The 18,678-nt window shown below is 34.2% G+C and overlaps 1 protein-coding gene, 1 long non-coding RNA gene and 2 pseudogenes across 2 annotated transcripts; 3 read left to right on the top strand and 1 right to left on the bottom strand.

Moving 5' to 3' along the window:
• Window positions 1–437: 437 nt before the first annotated feature.
• LOC150025707 (uncharacterized) lies at window positions 438–10,493 on the top strand (annotated as a pseudogene).
• Window positions 1,685–3,667, top strand: LOC150025708 (receptor-like protein 9DC3). Its single transcript, XM_090293774.1, has one exon. The coding sequence runs from the start codon at window positions 2,440–2,442 to the stop codon at window positions 3,454–3,456; it is 1,017 nt and encodes a 338-aa protein (XP_090149900.1). The 5' UTR covers window positions 1,685–2,439; the 3' UTR covers window positions 3,457–3,667.
• Window positions 3,974–6,013, bottom strand: LOC150025709 (uncharacterized). The gene is made up of 5 exons (XR_016514743.1): window positions 5,709–6,013; window positions 5,532–5,632; window positions 4,820–4,911; window positions 4,590–4,672; window positions 3,974–4,493 (listed from the first exon to the last, which is right to left on the bottom strand). It is a non-coding gene; the product is annotated as an uncharacterized LOC150025709 (long non-coding RNA).
• Window positions 10,494–15,386: 4,893 nt separating the features above from the next.
• Window positions 15,387–18,678, top strand: LOC150025710 (receptor-like protein 6; annotated as a pseudogene).

Raw genomic sequence — 18,678 nt, forward strand, 5'->3', positions numbered from 1 at the left:
TTTGTCTTCCTCTCTCATCACTCTAAGTCTTAGAGGAACTGGGTTGAAGGGAAAGTTGACAGATGACATGCTTTGTTTGCCAAATCTTCAATACCTAGATCTATCAGATAATTTTGACCTTCATGGCCAACTTCCAAGCCTGAGTTGACAGTCTCAGTTTTTAAGGCATATTGTACTTAATTGCCTATTTATCCAAAAACAAATTGTTGTATTTGTCTGTTTCTATATATTTTAAAAAATATATAAAATAACAGAGGAAACACGGTTTTAATGAGTAGACAGAAAGAAGTGTTTGTTTAACTTAATAATTGAAGAAATAAAAAGTCTAAAATGACGACTCTGACCCGCAATGACTTCCAAGTCAATGTGTGGAAGAGTTTTAATTACAACAAGGACTTGACTTCTTTCTATGACAAACTGCGAGTCTAGGACCGCATTCAAAGCTTAATTTCACCCACCAAAACATTGTCTCAACTTTTCATTTGGCTACAAATATTCATCTTTAAATATTCTGTGTGACCACTGTAGACTGCACACAAGTTAGAATGAAAGCATCCATGGGAATGGGGTGGTTGTTTCCTGTGTGTTTTCATTTGCTGCTCTTTCGTTTTTCATTCTCCCATTCCTTGTGTCACCCCCATGACAACCTTGCACTGCTTCACTTCAAGGCCTCCTTAACTATTAATAATTATATGTATACTTATATTATTATTATGATTATCATTGCCTTCAGGTTTATCCAACCATAGCAACATGGGAAAATGGAACAGATTGCTGCTCTTGGTCTGGAGTCACATGTCATCCCATTTCTGGTCATGTCACTGCCATCGACCTTGTATGTGCTGGGCTTCAGGGTCAAATCAGTGCAAAGAGTACCCTTTTCAATCTTTCTCATATGCAATCACTCAATCTTGCTTTCAATGACTTCTCCAACTCTAACATTCCATCTGCAATAGGTCAGTTTGTGAACCTCACACACCTCAACTTGTCATTTTCAAACTTTGAAGGTGAAATTCCTCCTCAAATCTCACATCTTTCCAAATTGCAATCACTTGATCTCTCTCGCTCTCAGTTAAAGTGGAAAGAAGGCACATGGAAGAGGATGCTCCAAAATGCAACAGAATTAAGGGTGCTAGTTTTGATTGATACAGATTTTCCATCAACTTCAATGAGGTCACTCAATTTGTCTTCCTCTCTGATCACTCTAAATCTTAGAGAACTGGGTTGAAGGGAAAGTTCACAGATGACACTCTTTGTTTGCCAAATCTACAACACCTAGATCTATCAGGTAATTCTGACCTTCATGGCCAACTTCCAAGCCTGAGTTGTAGTTCAGCTTCTCTCAACGTCTTACAATTCTCATTTTGTAAATTCCAAGGGCCAATCCCTCCTTCTTTCTCTAACCTTACAAGTCTTACTTCATTGGACCTCTCAGACAATTCCCTCAATGGTTCAATTCCATCCTCACTCTTAACCCTTCCACGTCTAAATGTTCTGAGTCTCGATTATAATGATCTCAGTGGTCAAATACCAAATGTATTTCATCAGTCAAACAGATTTGAAGAATTGGATTTAAGTGAGAACAATATCCAAGGTGAGCTGCCATCAACATTATCAAATCTTCAACACCTCATTTACTTGGATATATCTGGTAATAAATTAGAGGGACCTCTGCCCAACAAAATATCAGGGTTTTCAAACCTAACTTCGTTATTCTTGACTGACAACTTGCTAAATGGTACAATTCCTTCTTGGTGTTTCACTTTGCCATGGTTGCTGTATTTATATCTATCGAATAATCAGTTCACAGGCCAAATACCTGCATTCTCGTCATCTTCCTTGCCGGAACTAGATTTGGGTTACAACAACTTCTAGGGCAATATTTCAGAATCAATTTTCAACCTTGTCAACCTTACTTCTTTATCTCTGTCATCGAACAACTTCAGTGGTTCTGTCAATTTTTCACTTTTCTCTAAGTTACAAAATCTTGAAAATCTTTACCTTTCAAATTTAAGTCAATTATCACTAAACTTTGAATCAAGTGTCAATTATAGTTTATCCCGCTTAGAGGAGTTGGACTTGTCTTCTTCTGGTTTAACCGAATTTCCAAAATTATCAAGAAAAGTACCAGTTTTGGAATATCTCATTTTGTCCAACAACAAATTGAATGGAAAAGTGCCCAATTGGTTGCATGAAATAGATTCTTTACTTTTTGTAGAACTAGCCCAAAACTTTTTGACAACACCAGTGGACCAATTCTCTAGGAACTACCAACTCAAATATGTTGATCTAAGTTACAACTTACTCACTGGTGGTATCTCTTCATCTATTTGCAATGCAAGTTCACTTGTGATTCTCGATTTGTCCAATAACAAGTTGAAAGGCACCATTCCACAATGCCTTGCGAGTTTATCGATCCTTTCCATTTTGAGTCTAGAAATGAACAGACTTAATGGAACTTTGCCAAATACCTTTTCAAAGAACAATCTCGAGAATCTGAATCTCAATGACAACCGATTAGAAGGTCCTTTGCCAGAATCTTTGTCCAACTGCATGCAACTGGGGCTTTTAAATCTTGCCAACAATCAATTAGAAGATACATTTCCCCACTGGCTTCCAACTCTACCGTATTTGAAAGTGTTGGTTTTGCGAGCTAATAAGTTGCACGGTCCCATTGGCATATTCAAGACCGAGCATGGATTTCCCAGTTTAAATATTTTTGATATCTCATCCAACAACTTCAGCGGCCCAATTCCAGAAGACTACATACAAAGTTTTGAATCCATGAAGAATATAGTTCAAGATGAGGTGGTTGGAAATCCACAAGAATACATGCTATGGCCATCTATTATTGCAGTAGATTATTCACCTACGACTATAATAACAAAAGGCACGAGTGTGCCATTCAGAAAAATTCCAACAAACTTTGTGAGCATTGATTTATCAAGAAACAAATTTGAAGGAGAGATTCCAAATGTAATCGGAGAGCTTCAAGCACTCATTGGACTGAACCTCTCCCACAATAGACTCAGTGGTCCTATTCCCCAATCCATGGGAAATTTGATAAAATTGGAGTCATTGGATCTCTCTTCAAATATGCTGACTGGTAGGATTCCTACAGAATTGGTGAATATGAACTTTCTTGAAGTGCTGAATCTTTCCTATAATAATCTTGTGGGAGAAATACCTCAAGGAAAGCAGTTTGGTTCTTTTTTGAATGATTCCTATGAGGGAAACTTGGGCTTATGTGGTGTTCCTTTGACAATGAAATGTGGGGAGAAGCATGATCAACATTCTCCACCTTCACAAAGCTTGTGGAGAGAAGAGAAATTTGGATTTGGTTGGGAAGCAGTGGCTATAGGATATGGGTGTGGAATGGTATTTGGAGTGATGATGGGAAGGTTTGTATTTCTCATGGGAAAGCCTGAATTTCTTGTGAGAATGTTTGGTGCTTAACTAAGTTATATGCTGGAAAGGAACACTGTGTTGAGTTGAGGATTCATGAAAGAATAAATCAGCTAAATGTGATACTTTATATGTTGTTTTCTTTTCTTTAATTGTGGTGAATTTGTAAGAGTGTTTTAAGGTTTATAAATCTAGCAAGTTTGTATTCTCTTTAAAATTTAAAACTAAATTATCCTTTGTGATAATGTTTCATTTGTTCACTAATTGCATGCGTACCATAACATCTACAATTAAATTGATTAATTTTGTTTATAAGCAATATTTGTTTTGTTTGAAGGGTGGTCATTCCTATTATAATTTTGAATAATTTTCTATAAAGTTCTAATCTATCTCCAAATATGATAAATTTATAAAGTCGTTTCAAATATTTTTAAAATTCTTATTATAAAAATTCCAAATATAAAATCTTAAATATATAGTCTTTTACAAAAATTATATTATATAACTCATAATATTATGGGTCTTCAACCTCGCAGTTATTTTTTGCTTACACATATGAACACAATTATTGAACAAAAAATGTGCATTGTTTTAATGCTTCAAAATTGGTATAAATGTTCAAGACATTTCTAAGTTCTATAAATTTACATCCTCATTGTAAGATTGAAATTTTCAAACACTTCACAAAAAAAATTCCAGAGCATCCTTCTAATTTACTTACAGTGACATGTGATCTCAAATAGTAAAACATCTGAGTATATCTGAAAAGGAGCATGAAAAAGATTTAGACCAAGAGTTGTCTAATTACAAATAGTATCCTTCTGTGTGACAGTAGAGAGGAACTTTATGAAAGCTTTTGAGAGTTGTCACTGAACTTAATGAGTGGAGCATCTTAAACCACCTAACATAATCTTTTCACAATGGTGTGGAGTGGATTATCTAGGATCCTCATTTATAACTCATGCTGATTATTGGTGTGAGTGAGTGTTCTCCTTTGATGGGTCTACAACAGCACAAGTTCCCTTTGTTTGTGAGAAGAGTGAGGAAGGATCAACTGAAGACAATGCCTGCATCACAGCATGTTTGATCTGACACGAACACGGACATGTCATTTAAGAAGAGTAACCGAGTCTCATAGATACAATTACTGACATTTAACAAAACAATGATAAACATGAATTTACCTCCCAAGATGCATTAGACCGAATCTGTACAAACTGGCTCCAAGTATCCTGGTCGATACCATATATATCACATGGAGTGATTCCTGGAATGATTTTGTCCTCATTCAAAGCCCACTCAGTAGTGAGTGTGGACTTAAATTGTCTCCACATGCGTGCAATTGAAGATAATGTCTTTTCCGGAATAAGAAATGCATATGTAGTGTAAATAACTTCAAATTCAAATTGCTTACCAAAACATCCTCCCAAAGCAACTTCTTGGTTGAATCCTTCACGTGATCCCATGAAGGATGCAAAATGGACACCTTTTTACGTGCCAATGTAACTAAAAACAAACAAACATGACTTAGATTGAAATGTTCTCCAACATGTCCTCATCATGCTCAGTTAGTACGACTACCATTTACATTGTCTTCATCTAGACTTAGGCCACATAATCTCAGCGAAACTCAAAACAGATTTAGAAAACATTAAAACAAAGTTGTGATTTTGGTTTTGTAGAGAAATGTTAGGCTTAATCCTCCATATCAAGGTTATCAAACCCGCCGTTCGAGTTTACGGAGTTTGGATTTGTCTGGCGAGTCAACTCGTAAACTCGTTTTTTTGGCAGATTCGGACTCTCAGAGGTCAAATGTGATCCCCTTTTGTGACAAAAACCACCTTTGACACAAATCTACCAAACATAACATCCGTATTTGTCCAAATACAAGATTTTAAACACACCAAAATGGCAAGGGTCAAACAACTCTGGTCTCAATTCCAGAGCGTACAAACAAAAAGCAACAATAATTTCAATCCAGCATATATGTATCTGCAAATCACAAATAATTTGCCGGAGTACACACTCTTGGTCTTATAATTTAAAAAGAACATTTCAATCAAAACATAACATGGTGGATCAAACAAATTTATTGAATAATAGACAGAGATAATTTGAGGACCTACCTAGATTGGCGTGAAAGAGATGGTGAGGAAACCCAGGGAGTGCCCAGTGTGGGAGTTGCCAAGGGCGCTAAGGATACAAAGTGTGAGTACCATAGCTAGATCTACAATTCCAACACGCAGATAATTTAAACTAACAACTAATCTAAGCTTTCACTTATAATAGGTTAGAGAACTTACTTCTCTTTGCAGGGCGATTATCTGTTTCAAATAAATCAGCAGAGGATATAGATGTGGAAGTAGAAGTAGAAGTCTGAATATCAGAAGCACGATTTCTTTTTATCATTTCAACCCTTTTCAGATGTTCATTTTCTGCAATTATTTGAGAATTAGCTTTCTCTCCATGCAATCCTTGTGATGTACACCTATCATCATCATCATTTCAGATGCTCACACAGAATATTTAAAGATGAATATCTGTAGCCAAATGAAAAGTTGAGACAATGTTTTGGTTTAGGGTGAAATTAAGCTTTGATTGCGGTCATAGAAAAGGTCAAGTCACTGTGGTAATTAAAAGTCTTCCACACATTGACTTGGAAGTCATTGCGGGTCAGAGTCGTCATTTTAGAGTTTTTATTTCTTCAATTATTAAGTTAAACAAACACTTCTTTCTGTCTACTCATCTAAAACCGTGTTTCCTCTGTTAGTTTATATATATTTTTTTAAATAGATAAAAACAAACAAATACAACAATTTTTTTTGGATAAATAGACAATTAAGTACAATATGCCTTAAAAACTGAGACTTTTTGTTTTGATTTTCCATCTTAAAACTTTGTTTTGTAACTTTATCCTACAGGGAGTGGCCAGAGGAGATGAGTTGTTTTTAACACCACTGAACAGCTGAGAAAACCAAAGAAAATGAAAAACGTAATAAAGGATAATACATCCAATTCAATATAATACACTTGCACGGTAGATTTGGATTGAAACTGCTTGTCTAACAACTTTCCTATTTATGTATTAAAATGATAATTGATCCTATTATCAAAACATCTTATGGTTGTATATACAGATTCCAGATCTGATTTCAGCAAAATGATGTAATATAAAAGCTTACTATACCATTACCAGTATCAATTTATATGATGCATTTAGAATCCGTCTGTAACTTGATATGCATCATGCTATTTGTTGGTGGAAGTATCAGTAAGGTACATTTTCCATAAAGAAATTATAATTCATGTAATCCTCCAGATTTTCATCATTATCTAGAAACTTTTTCAATCAGTGATCATCGGATTTGTCCAAAGTGGAGTTGGTACTCAGCAACAAGTTGAGCAAAAGATGATGACTTGTTCTCTAGCAACCTTGCTGGGGTGTCATACTCCTCAATAAGTCCTGCACCAATGTCTAGCCAAATCAGAAAATTAAACATCAAGATGCAAAGGTTCGTTATGTGGAACGTAACGAACCTTCAGAATGGGCAAAACATCACTTTAAACATACCACAAAACACCATGTGTAAATTATGTTATTATGAAATATGTTGGCATGATTTTTTCGAGTTTCAGAAGCTAACTTCTAACCATTTAGTAAAAGAAAACTTTGGCATGAATTTCATAAATCAATTGACCACAAAATGAAAGAGAAAAAAGTACAAAACCAAAAATTTATATTAGCTCAAAGTACCTGCAAATCTTGAATATCAACCTCGCCATTTAAGGGCCAAGAAGGATCTGGCCGATTTTCATCTACAACAAGGGGAGGTTCACTAGGAATACAAGTATACTGAAGTATTCTTTCCACTGATATAATTTTATTCTTCATATTACAGAGATTCCATATCATCCAAGCTTGTATCATGTTCAAATTTAGTCCATACGTAACCGCTAAACCAGCAAGGCATTCAAATCACATAAAACATATAAAAGGGAAAAAATTATGTTCAATTCCATATCTAAGCGGAAGCACAACCATTCCATGGCAGCAGCAATATTGAACTTTGGCCGAGAATACCCATCAGTCAGCTTCATATTTGTTTCCTGAAATCTTGATTGCTGATCAAAGCTTCTAATGGTTGAAGTACCAGAAATTGTTTCAGAGAAGTGTTGAATGTTTGGGGCTTTGCAGACGCCAACTAAACGTGATGGAAAATAATATTGCTGCAGAATTACAAGTTTGTAAGATCTTAGCAATCATCATAAAATATATGTCACCTTATTATAAAAGTCTACACGCAGAGATTAATAGCTGATACCAGAGGCTGACTGCGATTACAGGTATAAAGATAACGAAAACTTGGCATGCAGCCTGAGACATCACTCCGATAATTCCCAGAAGTTGGATCACAATGAAGGCAAATGATGCAATTTGATAAGGAATCTCTGTATCCAATGCACTCTGATCAGTTGAAGCCTGCAAGGACAAGCAACACACTATTATACACACAAAAATTCATATCTTTAAAAATCATGAGAAAAAAAAATGAGGTCAACTTCAATGGAAAGAGGATGCTCCAAAATGCAACAGAATTAAGGGTGCTAGTTTTGATTGATACAGATTTTCCATCAACTTCAATGAGGTCACTCAATTTGTCTTCCTCTCTGATCACTCTAAATCTTAGAGGAACTGGGTTGAAGGGAAAGTTCACAGATGACACTCTTTGTTTGCCAAATCTACAACACCTAGATCTATCAGGTAATTCTGACCTTCATGGCCAACTTCCAAGCCTGAGTTGTAGTTCAGCTTCTCTCAACGTCTTACAATTCTCATTTTGTAAATTCCAAGGGCCAATCCCTCCTTCTTTCTCTAACCTTACAAGTCTTACTTCATTGGACCTCTCAGACAATTCCCTCAATGGTTCAATTCCATCCTCACTCTTAACCCTTCCACGTCTAAATGTTCTGAGTCTCGATTATAATGATCTCAGTGGTCAAATACCAAATGTATTTCATCAGTCAAACAGATTTGAAGAATTGGATTTAAGTGAGAACAATATCCAAGGTGAGCTGCCATCAACATTATCAAATCTTCAACACCTCATTTACTTGGATATATCAGGTAACAAATTAGAGGGACCTCTGCCCAACAAAATATCAGGGTTTTCAAACCTAACTTCGTTATTCTTGACTAATAACTTGTTAAATGGTACAATTCCTTCTTGGTGTTTCACTTTGCCATCGTTGTTGTATTTATATCTATGGAATAATCAGTTCAGAGGCCAAATACCTGCATTCTCGTCATCTTCATCTTCCTTGCAGGAACTAGATTTGAGTTACAACAACTTACAGGGCAATATTTCAGAATCAATTTTCAACCTTGTCAACCTTACTTCTTTATCTCTGTCATCAAACAACTTCAGTGGTTCTTTCAATTTTTCACTTTTCTCTAAGTTACAAAATCTTGAAAATCTTTACCTTTCAAATTTAAGTCAATTATCACTAAACTTTGTATCAAGTGTCAATTATAGTTTATCCCGCTTAGAGGAGTTGGACTTGTCTTCTTCTGGTTTAACCGAATTTCCAAAATTATCAAGAAAAGTCCTAGTTTTGGAATATCTCATTTTGTCCAACAACAAATTGAATGGAAAAGTGCCCAATTGGTTACATGAAATAGATTCTTTACTTGTTGTAAAGTTAGCCCAAAACTTTTTGACAACACCAGTGGACCAATTTTCTAGGAACTACCAACTCAATTATCTTGATCTAAGTTACAACTTACTCACTGGTGGCATCTCTTCATCAATTTGCAATGCAAGTTCACTTGAGGCTCTCGTGTTGTCCAACAACAAGTTGACAGGCACCATTCCACAATGCCTTGCGAGTTTATCCTTCCTTTCCATTTTGAGTCTAGAAATGAACAGATTTAATGGAACTTTGCCAAATACCTTTTCAAAGAACAATTTCAAGTGTCTGAATCTCAATGACAACCGATTAGAAGGTCCTTTGCCAGAATCTTTGTCCAACTGCATGGAACTGGAGGTTTTAAATCTTGGCAACAATCAAATAGAAGATACATTTCCCCATTGGCTTCCAACTCTACGGTATTTGAAAGTGTTGGTTTTGCGGGCTAATAAGTTGCATGGTCCCATTGCCATTTTCAAGATCAAGCATGGATTTCACAGTTTGAAAATTTTTGATATCTCATCCAACAACTTCAGCGGCCCAATTCCAGAAGTCTACATGCAAAGGTTTGAATTCATGAAGTATATTGTTGAAGATGAGGTGGTTGGAAATCCACAACGATACATACAATGGCCATATCTTGTTGAAACATATTATTCACCCACGACGGTACCAACAAAAGCTACGAGTGTGCTATTCAAAAAAATTCCCATAAACTTTGTGAGCATTGATTTATCAGGAAACAAATTTGAAGGAGAGATTCCAAATGTAATTGGAGAGCTTCAAGGACTCAATGGACTCAACCTCTCCCACAACAGACTCAGTGGTCCTATTCCCCACTTCATGGGAAATTTGATAAAATTGGAGTCATTGGATCTCTCTTCAAATATGCTCACTGGTATGATTCCTACAGAATTGGTGAATATGAAGTTTCTTGAAGTGCTGAATCTTTCCTATAATAATCTTGTGGGAGAAATACCTCAAGGAAAGCAGTTTGGTTCTTTTTTGAATGATTCCTATGAGGGAAACTTGGGCTTATGTGGAGTTCCATTGTCAGTGAAATGTGAGAAGGAACATGATCAACATTCTCCACCTTCACAAGCCTTGTGGAGAGAAGACAAATTTGGATTTGGTTGGAAAGCAGTGGCTATAGGATATGGGTGTGGAATGGTATTTGGAGTGGTGATGGGAAGTTTTGTATTTCTCATGGGAAAGCCTGAATTTCTTGTGAGAATGTTTGGTGGTTAAGTTAGTTATATGCTAAAAAGGAACACTGTGTTCTGAAAAGGACTCATGAAAGAATAAATCAGCTAAATGTGATACTTTATATGTTGTTTTCTTTTGTTTAATTATGCTGAAAAGGAACACTGTGTTGAGTTGAGGACTCATGAATAACTTTATATGTTGTTTTATTTTGTTTAATTGTGGTGAATTTGTAAGAGTGTTTCAAGGTTTATAAATGTAGCAAGTTTGTATTCTCTTTAAAATTTAAAACTAAATTATCCTTTATAGTAATCTTTCATTTATTTGCTAACTGCATGCGTACCATAACATCTACAATTAAATTTATTCATTTTGTTTATAAGCAATATTTGTTTTGTTTGAAGGATTGTCATTCCTATTATAATTTTGAATAATTTTCTATAAAATTCTAGTCTATCACCAAATATAATAAATTTATAAAGTCGTTTCAAATATATTTAAAATTCGTTTTCCAAATATAAAATCTTAAATGTATAGCCTTTTACAAAAATTATATGATATAACTCATAAAATTCTTATTATTAAAATTCGTTCCAAATGAAGTCGGTGTGAATAAATCAGAAAAAATTAATTAATCATAATTTTTTTATTATATTTTATGTTATTAAAACTAAACAACAACTATGATATTTTTGAAGTGAATACAAAATGGTGAAACATTACTATAGTTTTTTATTAACTTAAATAATAATCTTTTCAATAATTCTTTATTTATAAAGGATTTAACTTTCATATATTTATATATAAATGTCAATCATAAATTTATTTAGTTTATTTAAATTTTATTATCAATAATAAAGTACAATTAAGGTATTTACATATAATTTTTCTTTTAGACTTTGTTTACGCTGGTTGGTCTGACCTTGATGTTTTTTGGTCAAATATATACGGAACAAAACTGTCATAACTTATTAAATTATATTTTTGATAAATTATTAGTAGTTAATAAATTCAAAATAAAAATAGACATATTATTATATTCTTTTATATAAGTTTTAATTTTAATTTTACTGATAAAAACATTTTAGACTTAGTATGCTTTTAGTTTTTAATTAATTTTAAATTTTAATTAAATTTTAAATTTCAGTTATTATATTTTTTTATGTTATATTTCAAACCATTTTATATCAAATTTAAGATAGAACAAAGTAACATATTTTACAGTCCATATCATGTTTTCATTATATTACTACAAAAGAAATATTTTTTTATCATTAAAGAATAATTGAAATAAAAAAGACACAAAGATCATAATATATGAGCAGTATAAAACTCTTTTTATCATAATATGCACCCTTACACTTACACAGCAATTTTGGCAGCTATTACTGCATAATTCTGCAAGTAAAAAAAATAGTTTACGCAAACCAAACTAAATACTCATAAACTACATCACCCCAATCATACTCATAAGACATTGAATGTTATCAACTATCTTAAACAACCCTGAAAACACCATTTCTATTTTATTTGGCAACAGAAACTCTGACAAACCTAACAAAATGTATAATGTATAACTTACAGAATTCATCAACTATAGATTCATTACAATCATTGACATGTTTCATTAGTTCATCATGGATCATGTGAACATTCACATTTGTACTATGAAATATACTCCTAGTATGCATAGATCATGTACTTCAGTTGCAGTCGTTGTCATGTCAAACCTGAAAGCAAAGAAAAATTTCATAATTAATTTTGATACTCGGTCCCATTCAGTAAGGCATTCAAAAAGAAAACTGGACACAACCAGATCAAATGTGATCCTCTATGTGACAAAACCACCTTTGACACAAATGTACCAAAAATTCAGCAACATAACATCCGTAATTGTCCAAATACAAAATTTTAAACACACCAAAATGGCAAGGGTCAAACAACTCTGGTCTCAACTCAATTCCAGAGCGTACAAACAAAAAACAACAATAACTTCAATCCAGCATTACAATTATATAAGCAGGAACATATAACATGCCAAACAATCAAGATAATATTAACTGTAATTTAGATCATATTATCCAAAGTAACACAACTATATAAGCAGGAACACATAGCATGCCAAACATTGAAGAATATTAACTGTAATTTAAATCCACCAAGAATATGTCAAGATGTAAAGAATTATTTTGGCACTAAAATGAAAGAAAGAGAAAAATACCTAACAGAGGAAGAATATACAATTAATCTTACCTACATCTTCAATCACTAACAGAATAAGATGAGAAACAGTTAAACAAATCCTAATAGAGGAAAAAGAAGTGAAATAGAGGAAGATATGGGATAATGGATTTTGTTTTACTAAGATACATATGTTGGTCTGAGATATACTAAACTTATATCCTTGAAACAAAGTCTCAAATCTGAGCTTTAAAGATGAAAACACTAAAAGATAAATATTTGATTAGGGGAGAAAACTCTAGTGAATATAATTAGTCAGATTTTCAAATAAATAACAGTCATAGAGCAAAGTCATATTTCATGCCAGTGTCATAATTATTCAGAAAGATACAAAGTGTGACATATATACAATTCCAACACGCTGATAATTTAAACTAAGAACTAATCTAAGCTTTCACATATAATAGGTTAGAGAACTTACTTCTCTTTGCAGGGAGATTATCTGTTTCAAATAAATCAGCAGAGGATATAGATGTGGAAGTAGAAGTCTGAATATCAGAAGCACGTTTTCTTTTGATCATTTCAACCCTTTTTAGATGTTCATTTTCTGCAATTATTTGAGAATTAGCTTTTGCTCCATGCAATCCTTGTGATGTACACCTATCATCATCATTATCATTACCACCTAGGTCTATGATCTCCTTTACCAATTTAAATTTAACCCCTGCAGGTAGAGAAAAAATGTGTTAAATTTAACATTATTTTGTTAACATGATATACTTCACACAACATCTAGGAGAATAAAGAGTAGTAGACTCTGTAATACAATTAAAAATTTGGTTGTTGTCTCAGCATTTCTTGAAAAATCCAGCCTCGAGCTCTTCAAGTAATTAACATTAACAACATATTCTTTCATCAAATTCAGAGCAGATACATCTAATCTTGATTGTATGGAAAAAAACAAAATGAGTTACCTTTGCCTGCTTTCGTTTGCTCTTTCTTGTGTTCTTATTGAAAGAAAATATAATCAGGAGGAAAGAAAGAAAACATAAAAGAGATGATTTGCATTTATCAAAGGGAACAAAATATAATAGAACATACAGCAGAAGAAAACCTCAACGTTACAGCTTAAAGTTAGGACCCTCAAATCCTATAGATGAGCATGAGTCTACAAATCAAACCATGAGTTGAAGATCTAAGGAAGACAAAACAATGTTGTGATGTAAAATCAACCTTAGGCATCTTTGCACTATAGACACCTTAGTCTATTCTTCAAAAGTAATAAACTCATTGGGTAAACTTGGGCCATCAAACCTCAAACCTGTGGTCAACTTAATTATGACATTGTTACTTCAATAACAAGATTGGATGATGTGAGGAGTGTATGTTCTTAAATTCCTACTTCTTTACTGGCATTATGTCATGATAGGTCTTGAAGAAATCCAGAAGAAAAGATTGCTTTCACCTAGCTCTGGGAATTATAGGAGTGATGTCTCAGGCTGCATGCCAAGTTTTCGTTATCTTTATACCTGTAATTGCAATCAGCCTCTGGTATCAGCTATTAATCTCAGCGTCTAGACTTTGATAATAAGGTGTTTTGTGGTATGTTTAAAGTGATTTTTTGCCCATTCTGAAGTTCTAATTGTATCTGCATGCATAGATCATTAAGAATTAAGTAAAAGTAATATCAGCTGTTAAGTGGTATTAAAAACAACCCATCTCCTCTGGCACTCCCTGTAGGATATTTATCAAAAGATGGAAAATCAAAAGAAAAACTCCCATATTGTACTTAATTGTCTATTTATCCAAAAAAAAACAAATTATTGTATTTGTTAGTTTCTATATATTTAAAAAAATTAGAAAATGACAGAAAGAAGTGTTTGTCTAACTTAATAATTGAAGAAATAAAAACTCTAAATTTCATTGATGAATAAAATCAGAGCATAGCTGTGTCGTCTCTGACCTGCAATGACTTCCAACAGACAATGACTTCCAAGGGTTTCAAAGAGTGTTTCAAGGTTTATAAATCTACTAAGTTTGTGTTCTCTTTAAAATTTCAAATTAAATTATCCTTTATAATAATCTTTCATTTATTTGATAAGGTTTGTACCTAGTTATATACAATGAAATATCTTTATCTCTTGTCGATGTGGGATCTCCAATACACCCTCCTCATGTCGATTGTAACAGCTAATGCGTAACATATTATAAGTGGTCCAATAATGGCTCGATAGCGGATTACCTGATAAGCCCAACAAATTCACGCTAGGATAGACTCGAAATGACTCTGATACCGTATTATAAAATATAAAAGATATGAACAAAAGAGAAAAGAAAAAGATATGAGAAGGGATATTTCTCCTATTTTATTATAGTCTATTTTCAAATATGATAAATTTATAAAGTTGTTTCTTATTATAAAAATTGGTTTGAAATATTTAACTCTTTAATCTGTTTACGTTCGTTTATGCGTAACTCGAGACCTATATGAGGCAATGATAGAGAGTAGGGAGAGATTAGCAACAACAGAAAAAAAATCAGACTTCACTTGGCCACAAGAACAGAATTGGCATTTATGAATAAAACATTTTCTTGTCAATTAGAAGAAATTGTAAGTGCATTTAGGAAGCTGTTAAGTGGTATTAAAGACAACTCATCTCCTCTGGGCACTCAATTTTTTATTTATCCAAAAAAAATTGTTGTATTTGTTAGTTTCTATATATTTAAAAAAAAAATTAAGTGTTTGTCTAACTTAATAATTGAAGAAATAAAAACTCTTAATTTCATTGATGAAAAAATCAGAGCATAGCTCTGTCGTCTCTGAGCCGCAATGACTTCCAAGTCAATGTAAGACTTAAAAGCAATATGATGTGAAATGACTTTGGAACACAAGCACAAACGTCTCTGTATATGTGGAAGAGTTTTAATCACCACAATCACTTCTATTCAGTTCAACACAAGCACCCTTTAAATATTCATCTTTAATTCCTTTTCCTTCCATCCATATCTCCTTTATACTAAGTCACTGTGTCATAATGAAACCATCCATGGGAATGTGGTGGTTGTTTCCTCATCTGTGTTGCCTTTTTCTGCTCTTTCATTTTTCATTCTCCCATTCCTTCTGTCACCCCCATGACAACCTTGCATTGCTTCACTTCAAGGCCACCTTAACTATTCATAATACTATGTATACTGATTATCATTATTATTATTATTGCGATCAGGTTTATCCAACCATTGCAACATGGGAAAATGGAACAGATTGCTGCTCTTGGTCTGGAGTCACATGTCACCCCATTTCTGGTCATGTGACTGCCATCGACCTTGCATGTGCTGGGCTTCAGGGTAAAATCAATGCAAACAGTACCCTTTTCACTCTTTCTCATATGCAATCACTCAATCTTGCTTTTAATGACTTCTCCAACTCTCACATTCCATCTCCAATAGGTCAGTTTGCGCACCTCACACACCTCAACTTGTCTTCTTCAAACTTTGAAGGTGAAATTCCTCCTCAAATCTCACATCTTTCCAAATTGCAATCACTTGATCTCTCTCGCTCTCACTTAAAGTGGAAAGAAGGCACATGGAAGAGGATGCTCCAAAAAGCTACCGAATTAAGGGTGCTAGATTTGAGTTATACAGATTTGTCATCAACTTCAATGAGGTCACTCAATTTGTCTTCCTCTCTGATCACTCTAAGTCTTGAAGGAACTGGGTTGAAGGGAAAGTTGACAGATGACATTCTTTGTTTGCCAAATCTACAACACCTAGATCTATCAGATAATCTTGACCTTCATGGCCAACTTCCAAGCCCGAGTTGTAGTTCAGCTTCTCTCAACGTCTTACAAATCTCAAATTGTGAATTACAAGGGCAAATCCCTCCTTCTTTCTCTAACCTTACAAGTCTTACTTTATTGGACCTCTCATACAATTCCCTCAATGGTTCAATCCCTCCTTTCTCTAACCTTACAAGTCTTACTTTAATGGACCTCTCAGCCAATTCCCTCGATGGTTCAATTCCATCCTCACTCTTAACCCTTCCACGTCTAAATGTTCTGCGTCTCTATAATAATCATCTCAGTGGTCAAATACCAAATGTATTTCATCAATCAAACAGATTTGAAAAATTGAATTTAAGAGAGAACAATATCCAAGGTGAGCTGCCATCAACACTTTCAACTCTTCAACACCTCATTTTCTTGGATATATCATTTAACAAATTAGAGGGACCTCTGCCCAACAAAATAGCAGGGTTTTCAAATCTAACTGTGTTATTATTGAGTAACAACTTGCTAAATGGTACAATTCCTTCTTGGTGTTTCACTTTGCCATCGTTACTGTATTTACATCTATCGAATAATCAGTTCACGGGCCATATACCTGCACTCTCCTCATATTCCTTGCAGGAACTACATTTGAGTGACAACAACCTACTGGGCAATATTTCAGAATCAATTTTCAACAACCTTGTCAACCTTACTTATTTAACTCTGTCATCGAACAACTTCAGTGGTTCTGTCAATTTTTCACTTTTCTCCAAGTTCCAAAATCTTGAAAGTCTTGAACTTTCAAATTTAAGTCAATTATCACTAAACTTTGAATCAAGTGTCAATTATAGTTTCTCCCGCTTACGGGAGTTGGACTTGTCTTCTTTGGGTTTAACCGAATTTCCAAAATTAAAAGTCCCAGTTTTGAATTTTCTCATTTTGTCCAACAACAAATTGAATGGAATAGTGCCCAATTGGTTGCATGAAATAAATTCTTTACTTGTTGTACACCTAGCCCAAAACTTTTTGACAACTCCAGTGGACCAATTCTCTAGGAACTACAAACTCAGTGAACTTGATCTAAGTTACAACTTACTCACTGGCGGTATCTCTTCATCAATTTGCAATGCAAGTTCACTTGATACTCTCGTGTTGTCCAACAACAAGTTGACAGGCACCATCACAATGCCTTGCGAGTTCATCGTTCCTTTCCATTTTGAATCTAGAAATGAACAGACTTAATGGAACTTTGCCAAATACCTTTTCAAAGAACAGTCTCACGATTCTCAATCTCAATGACAACCGATTAGAAGGTCCTTTGCCAGAATCTTTGTCCAACTGCATGGAACTGGGAGTTTTAAATCTTGGCAACAATCAAATACAAGACACATTTCCCCACTGGCTTCCAACTCTTCCATATTTGAAAGTGTTGGTTTTGCGGGCTAATAAGTTGCATGGTCCCATTGCCATGTTCAAGACCAAGCATGGATTTCCCAATTTGAATATTTTTGATATCTCATCCAACAACTTCAGCGGCCCAATTCCAGAACACTACATACAAAGTTTTGAATCTATGAAGAATATTGTTCAAGATGAGGTGGTTGGCAATCCACAGGACTACATGGTATGGCCATCTACTATTGCAGTATATTATTCACCTACGACTGTAACAACAAAAGGCACGAGTGTGGCATTCAGAAAAATTCCATCAAACTTTGTGAGCATTGATTTATCAGGAAACAAATTTGAAGGAGAGATTCCAAATGCAATTGGAGAGCTTCAAGCACTCATTGGACTGAACCTCTCCCACAATAGACTCAGTGGTCCTATTCCCCAATCCATGGGAAATTTGATAAATTTGGAGTCATTGGATCTGTCTTCAAATATGCTCACTGGTAGAATTCCTACAGAATTGGTGAATATGAAGTTTCTTGAAGTGCTGAATCTTTCCTACAATAATCTTGTGGGAGAAATACCTCAAGGAAAGCAGTTTGGTTCTTTTTTGAGTGATTCCTATGAGGGAAACTTGGGCTTATGTGGAGTTCCATTGTCAGTGAAATGTGGGGAGGGGCATGATCAATATTCTCCACCTTCAGAAACATTGTGGAGAGAAGAGAAATTTGGATTTGGTTGGGAAGCAGTGGCTATAGGATATGGGTGTGGAATGGTATTTGGAGTGGTGATGGGAAGTTTTGTATTTCTCATGGGAAAGCCTGAATTTCTTGTGAGAATGTTTGGTGGTTAAGTTAGTAATATGCTGAAAAGGAACACTGTGTTCTGAAAAGGACTCATGAAAGAATAAATCAGCTAAATGTGATACTTTATATGTTGTTTTCTTTTCTTTAATTGCGGTGAATTTGTAAGAGTGTTTCAAGGTTTATAAATCTAGCGAATTTGTGTTATCTTTAAAATTTAAAACTAAATTATCCTTTGT

The sequence above is a fragment of the Phaseolus vulgaris genome, chromosome 8 (assembly GCF_051622355.1).
Source record: "Phaseolus vulgaris cultivar YP4 chromosome 8, ASM5162235v1, whole genome shotgun sequence".
Taxonomy (NCBI): Eukaryota; Viridiplantae; Streptophyta; class Magnoliopsida; order Fabales; family Fabaceae; genus Phaseolus; species Phaseolus vulgaris.

Excerpts from the sequence above, each read along its gene's own strand:
- LOC150025708 (XM_090293774.1), top strand. The coding sequence starts at position 2,440 with ATGAACAGACTTAATGGAACTTTGCCAAATACCTTTTCAAAGAACAAT.